This window comes from Triticum aestivum, chromosome 3A (assembly GCF_018294505.1).
Source record: "Triticum aestivum cultivar Chinese Spring chromosome 3A, IWGSC CS RefSeq v2.1, whole genome shotgun sequence".
NCBI lineage: Eukaryota > Viridiplantae > Streptophyta > Magnoliopsida > Poales > Poaceae > Triticum > Triticum aestivum.
Genome location: NC_057800.1, coordinates 635,427,590 through 635,438,985, shown reverse-complemented (window position 1 = coordinate 635,438,985; position 11,396 = coordinate 635,427,590). Strand labels below are relative to the sequence as shown.

General features: G+C 51.5%; 2 protein-coding genes across 2 annotated transcripts; one reads left to right on the top strand and one right to left on the bottom strand.

Moving 5' to 3' along the window:
- Positions 1–218: 218 nt before the first annotated feature.
- On the top strand, positions 219–2,222 carry LOC123062771 (uncharacterized). Its single transcript, XM_044486427.1, has 2 exons — positions 219–965; positions 1,228–2,222. The coding sequence occupies exons 1-2, from the start codon at positions 636–638 to the stop codon at positions 1,831–1,833; spliced, it is 936 nt and encodes a 311-aa protein (XP_044342362.1). The 5' UTR covers positions 219–635; the 3' UTR covers positions 1,834–2,222.
- A 4,297-nt stretch (positions 2,223–6,519) lies between these two features.
- Positions 6,520–10,584, bottom strand: LOC123062770 (serine hydroxymethyltransferase 7). Its single transcript, XM_044486426.1, has 4 exons — positions 9,218–10,584; positions 7,669–8,071; positions 7,108–7,209; positions 6,520–6,996 (listed from the first exon to the last, which is right to left on the bottom strand). The coding sequence occupies exons 1-4, from the start codon at positions 10,244–10,246 to the stop codon at positions 6,773–6,775; spliced, it is 1,758 nt and encodes a 585-aa protein (XP_044342361.1). The 5' UTR covers positions 10,247–10,584; the 3' UTR covers positions 6,520–6,772.
- Positions 10,585–11,396: the final 812 nt, after the last annotated feature.

Here is an 11,396-nt window from a genome sequence, read left to right as displayed (position 1 = left end):
ATCGAGATTTAATTGTGAGAAAAAGTAAATCGACTAATATACTCAACTTCCCACATTTGGCCGCTGGCCACAATCTAGCATTGGCGCGACATTTCTTCAGTTTTTCCCCAAAGAGAAGCCCCAAAAAGATAGACGTACCCTCGCTGCTTAATCTAGGCGGACAGGGAAACAGTGGTGTAAAAAGCCATTTCCCAGCCACACCACACCATGCTCAGCCCCTTCCGGAAACCCAGCAAAGCGGAGGAGGCCACCAGCACACGCCCGCCCGCGCACACAAGGCCTGCCCGCCCCCGCACGGACAACGGGACAGGGCATACAAGCCGAGCCATCGCGCGCGCGAGAGCAGAGCAGAGGACACACGACCCAGCAAAGCGGGCAGGGCTGCCATGGCCGTGCCGCTGCCTCACCTCCCCAACCTCATCATCGCCCTTCTCCCCCTCCTGTAGACACCCATCATTGCACTCCACTCCCCCACCGCGATCGTGTCGTCGTGTCCCCAGCTCCCGCCCCCCTCTCCCACTCCCCCCTCGTCTTCTTGCTCCTGCACCGCCCCCGCCCACGCTATATATATCGCCGCCGGCTTCCTCCAGCTCGGCCCCGACCTCACCGCCACCGCACAGTACCGCTGCAGAGCCATGGTGAACGCCTTCTTCGCGACCCTGGCGCGGGGGCTGGACGACCTGAGCGGCGCGGGCGGGCTGTCGTCGCTGCCGGCGCTGTTGCGTGCGGCCGCGCTGCTCAGGGGCCTGCACTCGCAGCTCATGGTGCTCGTCGGCCAGCTCCACCTGCCGCCCGGCGGCCGGTGGCTGGACGAGTACATGGACGAGACGGCCCGCCTCTGGGACGCCTGCCTCGCCGTCAAGCTCGGCCTCGCCGCCGTCGAGCGCTACTGCGCCGCGGCTTCCTGCGCGGCCGCCGCCCTCGACGACTGGCTCCAGGACCCCTCCCCCCTCTCCACCCGCCAGGTTGGTCCCGGCCGCTCCTTCGCTTTATTCCAACATCCTCTGCGCGCGAGCAGCGCGGCGGCAATCATGATCTCTCTTTCGAAGAAAAGAATAGTGATCATGCATGATCATGTCGCCGCCTTTTCTTTCTTCTCTCCAACTTCTTTCTCTGCACTGTGCGATTCAGTCCTCTGTCTCGTGTGTCTGCCATCGCCAATTGTTTTGCTTATTTTTGCTCTGTTTCCTGAACTCTTCCGTTCTGATCGTGCATTGGCGGCACCAGGTGATGCGGGCGATCTCGGCGTCGAGGAGGGAGGCCATGGCGGCGGAGGAGGAGAACCGGGCGCTGTCCGAGTCGAGGATCGCGCCGCTGTCGCTGCAGCTGGACGAGCGGCGCGCGGCCGACGCGAGGCTCAGCGGCTTCAACGGCTTCCGCGGGCTGCTCTACGCGCTGCACAACGCCAGCTCCCTCCTCCTGCTCATCCTGGCCGGCGGCGCCGTCGCGGGGTCCCCGCGCTCGCCCTCCGACGGCGGCGCGGACACCAACGACGACGGGTTCATGTCCTCCATCGCGACGCTGCAGAAGCGGATGGCGGAGGAGGCCGCGGGCGACGACGGCGGCGACGGCGCGCCGGGGATGATCCGGATGCAGGAGCTGCGGCGCGCGCGGGCGGCGGCGGAGGCGGCGCGGGAGGAGGTGGAGCGCGCGGCGGCGGCGGGCGGCAAGTGCGCTGTCCTTGACGGCGCGGTGAAGGACAAGGCCGGGGAGCTGAAGGCGTGGCTGGAGGTGCTCCGCGCCGGCACGGACGGGCTGGCGTGCCAGCTGGACGACTTCCTGGACGACATCGTGGAGGGCCGCAAGGAGCTCTCCGACCTTTGCAGCCACTGACGGCCGAGCCGATCAACTCCATGGATGAAATGATGGTGGTTCCTGCCGCCTGCTTGCCTGGCGGCAACGCGTGGTGGTGGTGGTGGTGTACAAGTAAAGCAATGCTGCTCCGGCCCATAAGTGGCGGCAGTACGTAGTCGTAGGCGTCTTTTGCAGTGCCGGTCTGGTCTGGGGATCGGAGAGTGGAGTGGAGTGTGGCAGCGTTTTGGTCAGGTCATCATGTCGTTGCTCTGCTACTTCCTTCCTTTCTTGCTGGCTGCTGTACCCTGTACGTACGTACGTGCTACGCTGTGCTGTGCTGTGTGTGTCCCTCAGACTCTGCCATGCAAGTAGAGCATGCGTACCACTACCAGATGAGAGAGATGGCTGCAAGGAAAGGCTAGTTTGTACTGTTTGTGTGCAGGCAGCGCGGCTTGAGCGAGCGAGAGGAGAATATAGGTGAACTTTTCTTCCCCTCTTTGCACTTTTGAACCCAACAACTTCCCCTCGCCCGCGGCTTCGGCTTCAAGCGTGTTCCCGCCTTGCGCCTCACAGCTTCGGCTCCAAGGGAGCACGAGGGCATCTGCACGAAAGCTACGTCTACCAAACAAACGGAGACTAATCCGGCCGGCCAGGATGTTAACAATGTCTCATGTTCATACCACAAGTAGTAGCAAAACTTAACCGCCACGAGAAGCTGCTACTGCTGGTTGGAGTGGGGACTAATCCGGCCTCATGATGTTAATGTCTCATGTTCATACTGCAACTGGCTTCAGTAGTTCAGCCTAAGACCCTAATCAATGGCCGTGTGCTGATCAGTGAGCTGATGGTGCCGCCACGCCAACCTCGATCAGGTGTGTGTGTGTGTGTGTGTGTGTGTGTGTGTGTGAAGTCACGTCTCACCAACTCAATGTGTCCGCCACTAACAGCGGCAGAGCCTCGTTAATCAACCCCCTCATGTGCGGCATCCATCCGTTGCCGACAAAAGCCGAAGCTACCATGCGTTTCTCACTTTCCATTTCGCGCTACGCAAGTAGAGTAGCGCATCCCTTATCAGAAAGGCACGCTCGAAAGCAGAGCCGCTATATACGAAACGCCAAAATCGCTCTTTCCATCCCTCGCTGAATTGTAACTGTTCTGATCCCCCAGTGAACAAGCACGGGCTAGTGGTGACGGAAATTGTAATCATCAAGGACTCTCCACTACGGGATGTGAACATCTCTGACGGACTCCTGTCTCCCTCCCTCCGGGCTCCGGTCGGCTGGCTGGCCTATGGCGTTTGTCTGGCTCGACGGACACAGCGTGGGGTAAAATTTCGTGTTTTGATCTTTTTCTGAAATTTATTCAAGATATGACTCTAGATTGAAAAAAATTCGAGATCTGACCCTTTTGCTACAGCCAGAGTCTATGACGGTAGGGTCTAACAGCCTACCATCAGGGACTTTGGTGGTAGGCACGAGCACGCACTGTATTTAATACTTAGGAGATTTTTGACGGTAGGGCATGCAACCCTACCATCAGGGTCCTTGGTGGTAGGCTGTTAGAGCATCTCCAATAGGTTGTCTATATGGATGCCTATACTCGTTTTCCACGACGTGACCCCAAAACAGGCGTCCAACAGCTTGTCTATATGATCGTCCAAATATACACATCCTCTATATCGACCTCGACAATGTGCACGCTTGGACAATGTGAAGGCGTTGTTTAAACTCAGCCGCAGTCATGATTTCTTCCTCTCCCCAGCGACGGTCCACCTGTCATAGTCCCTGTATATAAACATTCTGATGCAAAACTGGACGTGTATATGAAAGAATCCTTTTAGACCATTGTCTACAAATATACACATGTTATTAGAGATGCTCTTATATCCAACCCGCATGGTCTCTGGCGGTAGTAAAAGGGTCAGATCTCGAAAAAAAATTGAATTAGAGTCAGATCTCAAATAGATTTGAAAAAAAGGTCAAAACACGAAATTTAGCCACAGCGTGGAGACGATTAAAGCGTCTGTGGAAGGGGCAGCTGGAAGCTGCGCTGCTTTCTGCCGCGCATTCAACGCGAAGCTCGCGCACAGAGGACGGGACCCTTCTTCCTTCCCGCTCTCGTTGATCGAGCATCATTTCACCGGGGAAAAAGGGAGGGGGGAGCAGACGATGGATGGATGCGGTGTCCATGGATCCGCGACAAAGCGACTGGCCGACGCGATTGCTGCCAAATCATGGCCAGAAAGGGGCGTACCATCGTGCTCGAGCCTGGGGGCGCCGGTCAAGACACGAGATGATGACGCTGGGCCTAATAGCGGGACGAGACGGGACCGCCCCCTAAGCTGCAGCTGCTGCAGCGCGACCATGTTTTCGTGATGGTTTCTCTGCGAGAGAGAGAGAGAGAGAGAGAGTAGCGGAGGCTCGGCGACAGCAAATTGTTTTGATATATATTCGCCTCATAGGTCAAACTTGAATCTCTTTTTTGGTTCGAACAGACACGGCGAACCATGCGCATTTAAGGAAGTGCCAGTTGGCTTGCTAGTAGTAGTGTCGCTGCTGTTGGTGGGCAGCAAGGGCATCTTCAATAGTTTGTATGTTAGCTTGTTGGTAAAATATGCCATGTCATCAATCAACACCTTAACATACAACAACTCCAATGGGTTGTATCTAGTTTGCCCAATAGGATGTGAGATAATAAATGGGGTGTTCTCTCATTCTACATTGGAGCTTGTGCAATGGGTGTTGGTTCATGTACATATAACCTTCCTTCTTTCCTTATTTATTGTATGACACATCATTAAAAATCCTATGTGGCAAACTCTACCAACAACTATCTTACGACCATTGGAGATGCCCTAAAACGTTTCGTAAGAGGGACCTACTACTGGAAGTAGCAAATGTGAGCCCCTGTACGTCCACGGTCAGCACCTGGCAGGTCCCCATTTCTCCGCATCCACTACCATACTCTCCATATCTCAATACCCAAATCTAGGGAAATCCATGCACGACGATCATACAACGCAAATTCATGTATCGAGTCTTGGTCGGGGCGTTCCGTCAAACATGTCGCGGGCATGCTTAGAACCGGCATTGACCCACAACGCATTTGCAGCTGCGGCGAGTCTGCAATCATGGACGCGTCTGGGATGGCTTGTGAGAAGCTCAAATCCAAGATGCCCGGCCACTGGAAGGGCGGAACAGAGTCGGGCTCCGTCGACAAGTTGTTCATCCCCACGGGCACAACATCTAGATTGGTGGCTGTCACGGCAAAGTCCACGTCCTCGGCAGCGAGAATGAAGGGCACCTCAAGATCAGTCGCCTTCGACGGCCCTCCTTGCACGCAAGGTTCTTCGCCTTGCAAGGAGCCCCCAGGCCAGGGAGGCCAACCGATTCCGCCGAGGCATCATCCATGGCCATGGCGGCAGACAAGATTGTCGGCAACGACATAGGCAACAGGGACAAGGACGATGAGCAAGGAGGAAGTGCGTGGCTGCACGGAGGCGATAATGGAGGACAGGGGTCGAAGAGGAGGAAAAGTCAATTTTGAGAGGATTTGGAATGGGTCCGGCTTGTCGGAGCCGACATGGGCGGGCGTGTCAAGGCGCGCCCAGGCGTCCCCGTATCTGTCCAGGTATGGGTCGGGTATAGGGAATGCCGGTCAATCCAAACGTTTGGACCAGATTTGCAATGTCATGCTGGGTGTGTTATTTTTGTCCGGTACGTGACCAGATAGACTGACCTGAACAGATGTTTGGGGCCGGCATGAGGTCCAGTTGTAGATGCTCTAAGGCAGGCAATGAGAACATGCTACATGCAAACCAAGCCTACGGTACCTCTTGTCCCTACACGACAAATATCAAATATATTTTCAGATAGCATTCTGTTGATCATGGAACGACACAGTAGAAAAGCAGAGTGAATAGCCTTCCACAGCAAGTTGGAACACTTAAACGGTTTCAGCAAGTAGCACAACCCAGTATAGAAGTTCAGCAAATTTCATCGTGTAGTTAAATGAGCTAAAATATTTTTGGCTCATTCAGTCCAGACTCTGAGCCGAGAACACAACAGGTTCCAAAAACCCGACAAGTATACGTTTTACGAGCAAAATGTTAGCATAAGAAAGCTTTTGGTAAATCATTGAACAACAAAGTAAAAATGCTCCCTAAATAACCTTTCATCCACAAACAGCTGACGGTTAAGTTAAAAGTTAAAACACTCAAATGGTTCCATCCACGAACAGCTGATGCTTAGGTTAAAAACAATCGATAAATAACCTTTCATCCACAAACAGCTGATGGTTAAGTTAAAACATTCAAATGGTTTCAGCATATAGCACATCCAATATAAAACGATCGCTAAATAACCTTTCATCCACGAACAGCTGACATTTAAGTTAAAACACTCAAATGGTTCCAGAAGATAGCACACCCAGTATAAAACAACACAGGCTCGCTAAATAATCTTCCATCCACGAACAACTGACAGTTAATTAAGTTAAAACACTCAAATGGTTCCAGAAGATAGAACACCCAGTATAAAACGACACAGGCTCGCTAAATAACTTTTCATCCACAAAGTTCAAACTTGAAACACTCAAAAGGACCCAGAAGATGTCTCACCCTAGTATAAAAGCTCAGCGAGTTTCATGGAATAATTAATCAAGCTAAACTATTTGTCTGGACTATGAGCCTATTAACACTTCAGGTTCCAAAAACGCGACAAAACATACAATATAAGAACTCATTACGTGAAGATTCACTACATACATAAATCATAAAAGGACTTTAGGGTATAGACCTGTACATGATTGCTTGAGAGTCAAAGAGTCGAAACCAATTTCCAACTAAAAAATCGTTTCCTACACTGTTGCTGTTGAGAGCAACAACTTCCCATTTTGTGTGAACAGCCTGATAACGAAATAGTTGCTATTTGCTGATAAATCTGGACAATCCCCAAGAAGATGTAATATATATGCAGAGTCATACATCAAAACCTGGCATCGCAAACTGTGATGCGAAAGCCTCAACCTGGTTACCGAGCTCTATAATGTCCTTATTGTTCTCCAGGCCTCTTAGAAATTCCTTCTGGACTTTTCCGTGTTGTTTCAGAACACTACCAGCTATCTGTGTCGCCCTTATGAGGAAGTCTGCGATCACCTCGAAGTCATCTTCTAGGCAACCTCTAGTAGTCATTGCAGGTGTTCCTGCAGCATACAGCCCCATGATGATAAGTAGCAGGCAAATACTTTACTTTCTGTTCACATACACAAACAAACAGAAGACGGTAAACAAAATGACATGTTATAAGAACTAACCAATACGCACGCCACCGGGAGATATTGAGCCATTATCCCCATATATCGGTGTCTTATTTATAGAGATGTGGCACAGCTCACAGACCTTCTCAAAGTTCTTCCCTGTCAAAACGATGGAGAACAACTTTATAAGCCACATGCATCACCACTTCACAGAAAACATTTACAAGAGAAAAAAAATTATACTAACTCCGTTTCTAAATACAAGTCCTTTTAGAGATTTCAATATGGATTACATAAGCATGTATATAGACATACTTTAGACGGCAGATTCACTCGTTTTGCTCCGTATGTAGTCCATATTGGAATTTCTAAAAAGAGTTATATCGGAGGGAGTACATTACTTTGAAAACTAACAATGATGCCTAATACTATACATTATTATTTGAATATTTGCTGAACTGTAAACCACATAACCAATTTATTTTCTGACTTATTGTCCATATAGTCAATATGAAACCGATTTTGCATCTCTTAAAAGACAATTAAGGGAATACTTGATACATTGCAATAACAAAGTAAGAAAACAAGTATGCTACAAAGTGGAAGATAGAATTATACCGGTCAAGCCAAAAGTTCTGAGGTCCCAAAGCACCAAGTGATTATCAGTGCCACCAGTAACCAATCTGCATTTTCTTCTGAGCAAGGCCGATGCCAAAGCTTGAGCATTTTTCTTAACTTGTTGAATGTATGCTTTATATTCAGGCGTCGCAACTTGCTTCAGCGTTATCGCTAAAGCAGCAATATGGTTATTATGCGGCCCTCCTTGCAGTGAAGGGAATACAGCGAAATTTATCTTATCCTCAAAATCATAATCATTTTCATCCCCTTGAGAAAAAGATCCACCTCGCTTCCTCATATTCTTCCCTTTCCTAAAAAATATTATTCCACCTCTAGGACCCCTTAGGTTCTTGTGAGTAGTTGAGGTAACAACGTCACAGTAGTCGAATGGACTGCGACATTCCTGTGAAAGCAATAAGAAATAGCTATCAGCAGACAGTAGTACTCAGCTAGCGGCAAAGTGTGACATAAGTTCAGAAAACAGCAACAACGCAACCTTTTACTATGATGTGAACATCAAATAGTGGAACTAATGCCTAGATTAAGCAGTAGAAACAATTCAGAAAATCTGTCAGAAGGTGGGTGTTCATAGGTAACAAAAAACGTGGAAGTGCAAGAATCAGCACAGGAGCAAGAATAAATGTTTTACTTACGTTCAGCATGACAACATCACCAATATGAACATTTATCACTTGCGAACAGAATTCTTTCAGTTGAAAATAAGTTTTAATGGTGTTGTTATACAACTCAAGTGAGGTGGTTATTACGGTCTATTCTAACAACAATATCAAGTCAAATATGCTCATAAGAAGAATTACCACATAGTATTTGTATAACCATCAGGAATGAGCTAATTAAGAAATGATGCAATCATAAATGAGATGGCACACCAGAAAATATGCTTGTCACTTGTAATTACTCTCTTTGTTGTAACATGTGTTATAAGGGACAGGCGATTTTGTAGCTACAGCCTTAGATTAAGTTACAACTATGCCATGATAAACAATACAATATGTCAGGCATGAATGACCATGACAGAGAACTCCAAAGGCTCCTAATTACTTGTCATTTGAATTCATTTACATCATCATTCCTGAATTTGCACAAACCAAACAAATCAAGAACAAAGGCCCTACAAAATGAATCCTTCAATTTGAATTAATGCATTGGCCAAACAAATTCAAATGTTAGCTGATCTATACTGGACGCGCAAACATAACCAAATAATATTACCTCACACCTTGCTACAAAAAGCTATGCTAATCAATGTAAGCAATGCACATGTTCACTGGACTACAAATACATGATAACAGAAACGAGGAGATAACCTTTGAAATGGGACATTATCAAAGCACAAGGATAAACAATAGCTTTGCCATACGGACATGCAGCATGAGGTAATGCAAATGATGCAATCACAGGTTAACAACTGGTTTTCCCAGCTATAGTTATTGTGAGAGCAACCCATTGTGCATTTAGAACACAATATGCAACCAAACTATCACCCTGAGATAACTAAACAAATGTGCCTTGACAGAAGTTAATGTACCTTCGCTGCAACAAGTCCGCTAATATGCGCCATGTCGCACATGAGCACTGCGCCACACTTGTCAGCTATCAGCCTCATCCGTGCAAAGTCCCACTCCCTGGGGTAGGAACTCCCACCACAGATAAGAATCTTTGGGTGGAAATCCATTGCCCGGTCCTCAAGCTTGTCATAATCAATATAGCCAGTCTGTGGATTCACCTTGTATGACAAGCTCTCAAAGAATATCGAGGCGCCAGACACCTTCTTACCACTAGGCGTGTAATACCCGTGGCTGACATGGCCACCGGACGGCGGCTCAAGGCCCATGATACGGTCATTGGGTAGGAGAAGCCCTGTGTAGACCGCCAGGTTCGCGGAGGTGCATGAGTAGGGCTGGACATTGACACCCCAGCAGGCCGGGTCGAGACCGAAGGCGGTGCAGGCGCGCTCATGGCAGAGCCGCTCGATGGCGTCGATGTGCTGGTTCCCGCCGTAGTAGCGAGCGCCCGGGTGCCCCTCGGAGTACTTGTTGGTGAGGTGGCTGCCGAGGGCGTCGAGCACGGCGCGGCAGACGAAGTTCTCCGAGGCGATGAGCTCGATGCCGCGCACCTGGCGCTCCCTCTCGCGCTCCATGAGCGCGTGCACGTCCGGGTCGGCCTCCGCGAGCGGCTGGTTCCCCCACGCGCGGACCGCGCTGCGCCGCGCCTCCAGATCCGCGCCCGACGCCTGGCGCTTCGCGGGGCGCATGGCCGCCGCGGACGAGGACGAGCAGGAGGAGGTCTCCCCTCCCCCGCCGCCGCCGTAGAGCCCGCGGCGCGGGCGCTTGACGCAGAGCGAGTGGCCGAGGAGCGAGAAGTGCTGGTCGGCGCCCTCGTCGTTCCCGTCCTCGCCGTCGCCGCCGCCCCCGACGCTGCCCTCCGTCTTGACGTCGTCCGAGTCGTCGAACAGCCGCAGCGGCGTGGCGGCGCGCGCGTGCACGCGCGCATGGGCGTGGGCGTGCGGGTGGAGCCCGAGCGAGAGGTCCGACGACTCCGGCCGCGAGAGATCCATGCCTTCCTCCGAAATCCTCCCCAAATCGCCTCGCGCAGAACCGCAACCCTAGCCAATCACACACAGCTCAGGAACAGCACCAGCAACAACAGCACGGGGCGCGGAGGCTACAACAGCGGCGGAGGGGAGCGGCGGCGGGGGTGGGCGGGGCCGCGGCGGAGGGAAGCATGGGCCGGCTCGGGGATCGGGGGCCGGGGTTTGGGGATCCCGCGGGCACGCGGCGCTCACGACGGACGCGGTGTTTGGAATCTGATGAGAGACGGAGTGGAGGAGGAGGAGGGAGGAAGGCAAGGTGGGATTTGATTGGCTTGGTTGTATCGACGAGGGCCAGGCGATGGAAGCGACGGGGACGGGGACGGGTTGGTCATGTGGTGTGGCCGGGGAATGGAATGCGGACGGAGGGATGCACCTGGATGGGAAACCGGACGGGGCCGGTGCGCGCCCCCGCGAGCCCCGGCCACGCGCCGGTGGCGGCCCGCTTGGGCCCGTGGGCTCGGACCGGGTCGCGCCCGTTCGGTGCGGTCCGGTCCGGTCCGGGCGACGACTTTGTGCTCTCTGATCGCATCGCGCTGGCTTGGCTGGCCGCCTGCGAACGTTCTCGCTGGCGTCATCGTTGCAATAGGGTCCCCTTGTTATTTTATTTTATTTAAGAAATCGTTCTTTTTATTTGTTTATTATCGAGGAGAGATGGGCTCTTTTTCTTTTGTGGATTGAAAAGTACGGAAGATGAGGTGTACGTGCATTGACTGACGAGGGCTCCCTCCGCCGAAAACTTGGGCGCCCGATCCGTCCATGATCCATGTGTAAATTAATGAGACATCTGCTTTTCCATTTTTGCGTGGTTCGAGTTCTTGATTCTGTGGATGAACCTGCTTGTGTTTTCAGGAATGTTCAGCGCGAAGGCGTTTGATCTGGACAGAGCACAGATGCACTCTCATTTCGCAGAGAAAAAAGAGTACAGATACACTCGATCTTCCTTGCTTGCTGAGCAAGCGAGTGGCCCCGGCCAGATACACCCGTGAGCAAATCTCGGCGAGCACGCTTCAAACGTACGTACACCAATTTAGCTCAAAATTGAATTGATATAGGTTCCTTTTGACAAAATACAATTCAGCGACTGCTCGGCTCGGCTCAGGCCGATGCCGAAAGG

Coding starts and splice junctions, on each gene's coding strand:
- LOC123062771 (XM_044486427.1), top strand. CDS start 636: ATGGTGAACGCCTTCTTCGCGACCCTGGCGCGGGGGCTGGACGACCTG. Junction 966..1,227: donor CCCCCCTCTCCACCCGCCAG/GTTGGTCCCGGC, acceptor TGGCGGCACCAG/GTGATGCGGGCGATCTCGGC.
- LOC123062770 (XM_044486426.1), bottom strand. CDS start 10,246: ATGGATCTCTCGCGGCCGGAGTCGTCGGACCTCTCGCTCGGGCTCCAC. Junction 8,072..9,217: donor GCGGACTTGTTGCAGCGAAG/GTACATTAACTT, acceptor TTGCTTTCACAG/GAATGTCGCAGTCCATTCGA. Junction 6,997..7,107: donor TCCCGGTGGCGTGCGTATTG/GTTAGTTCTTAT, acceptor TGTATGCTGCAG/GAACACCTGCAATGACTACT.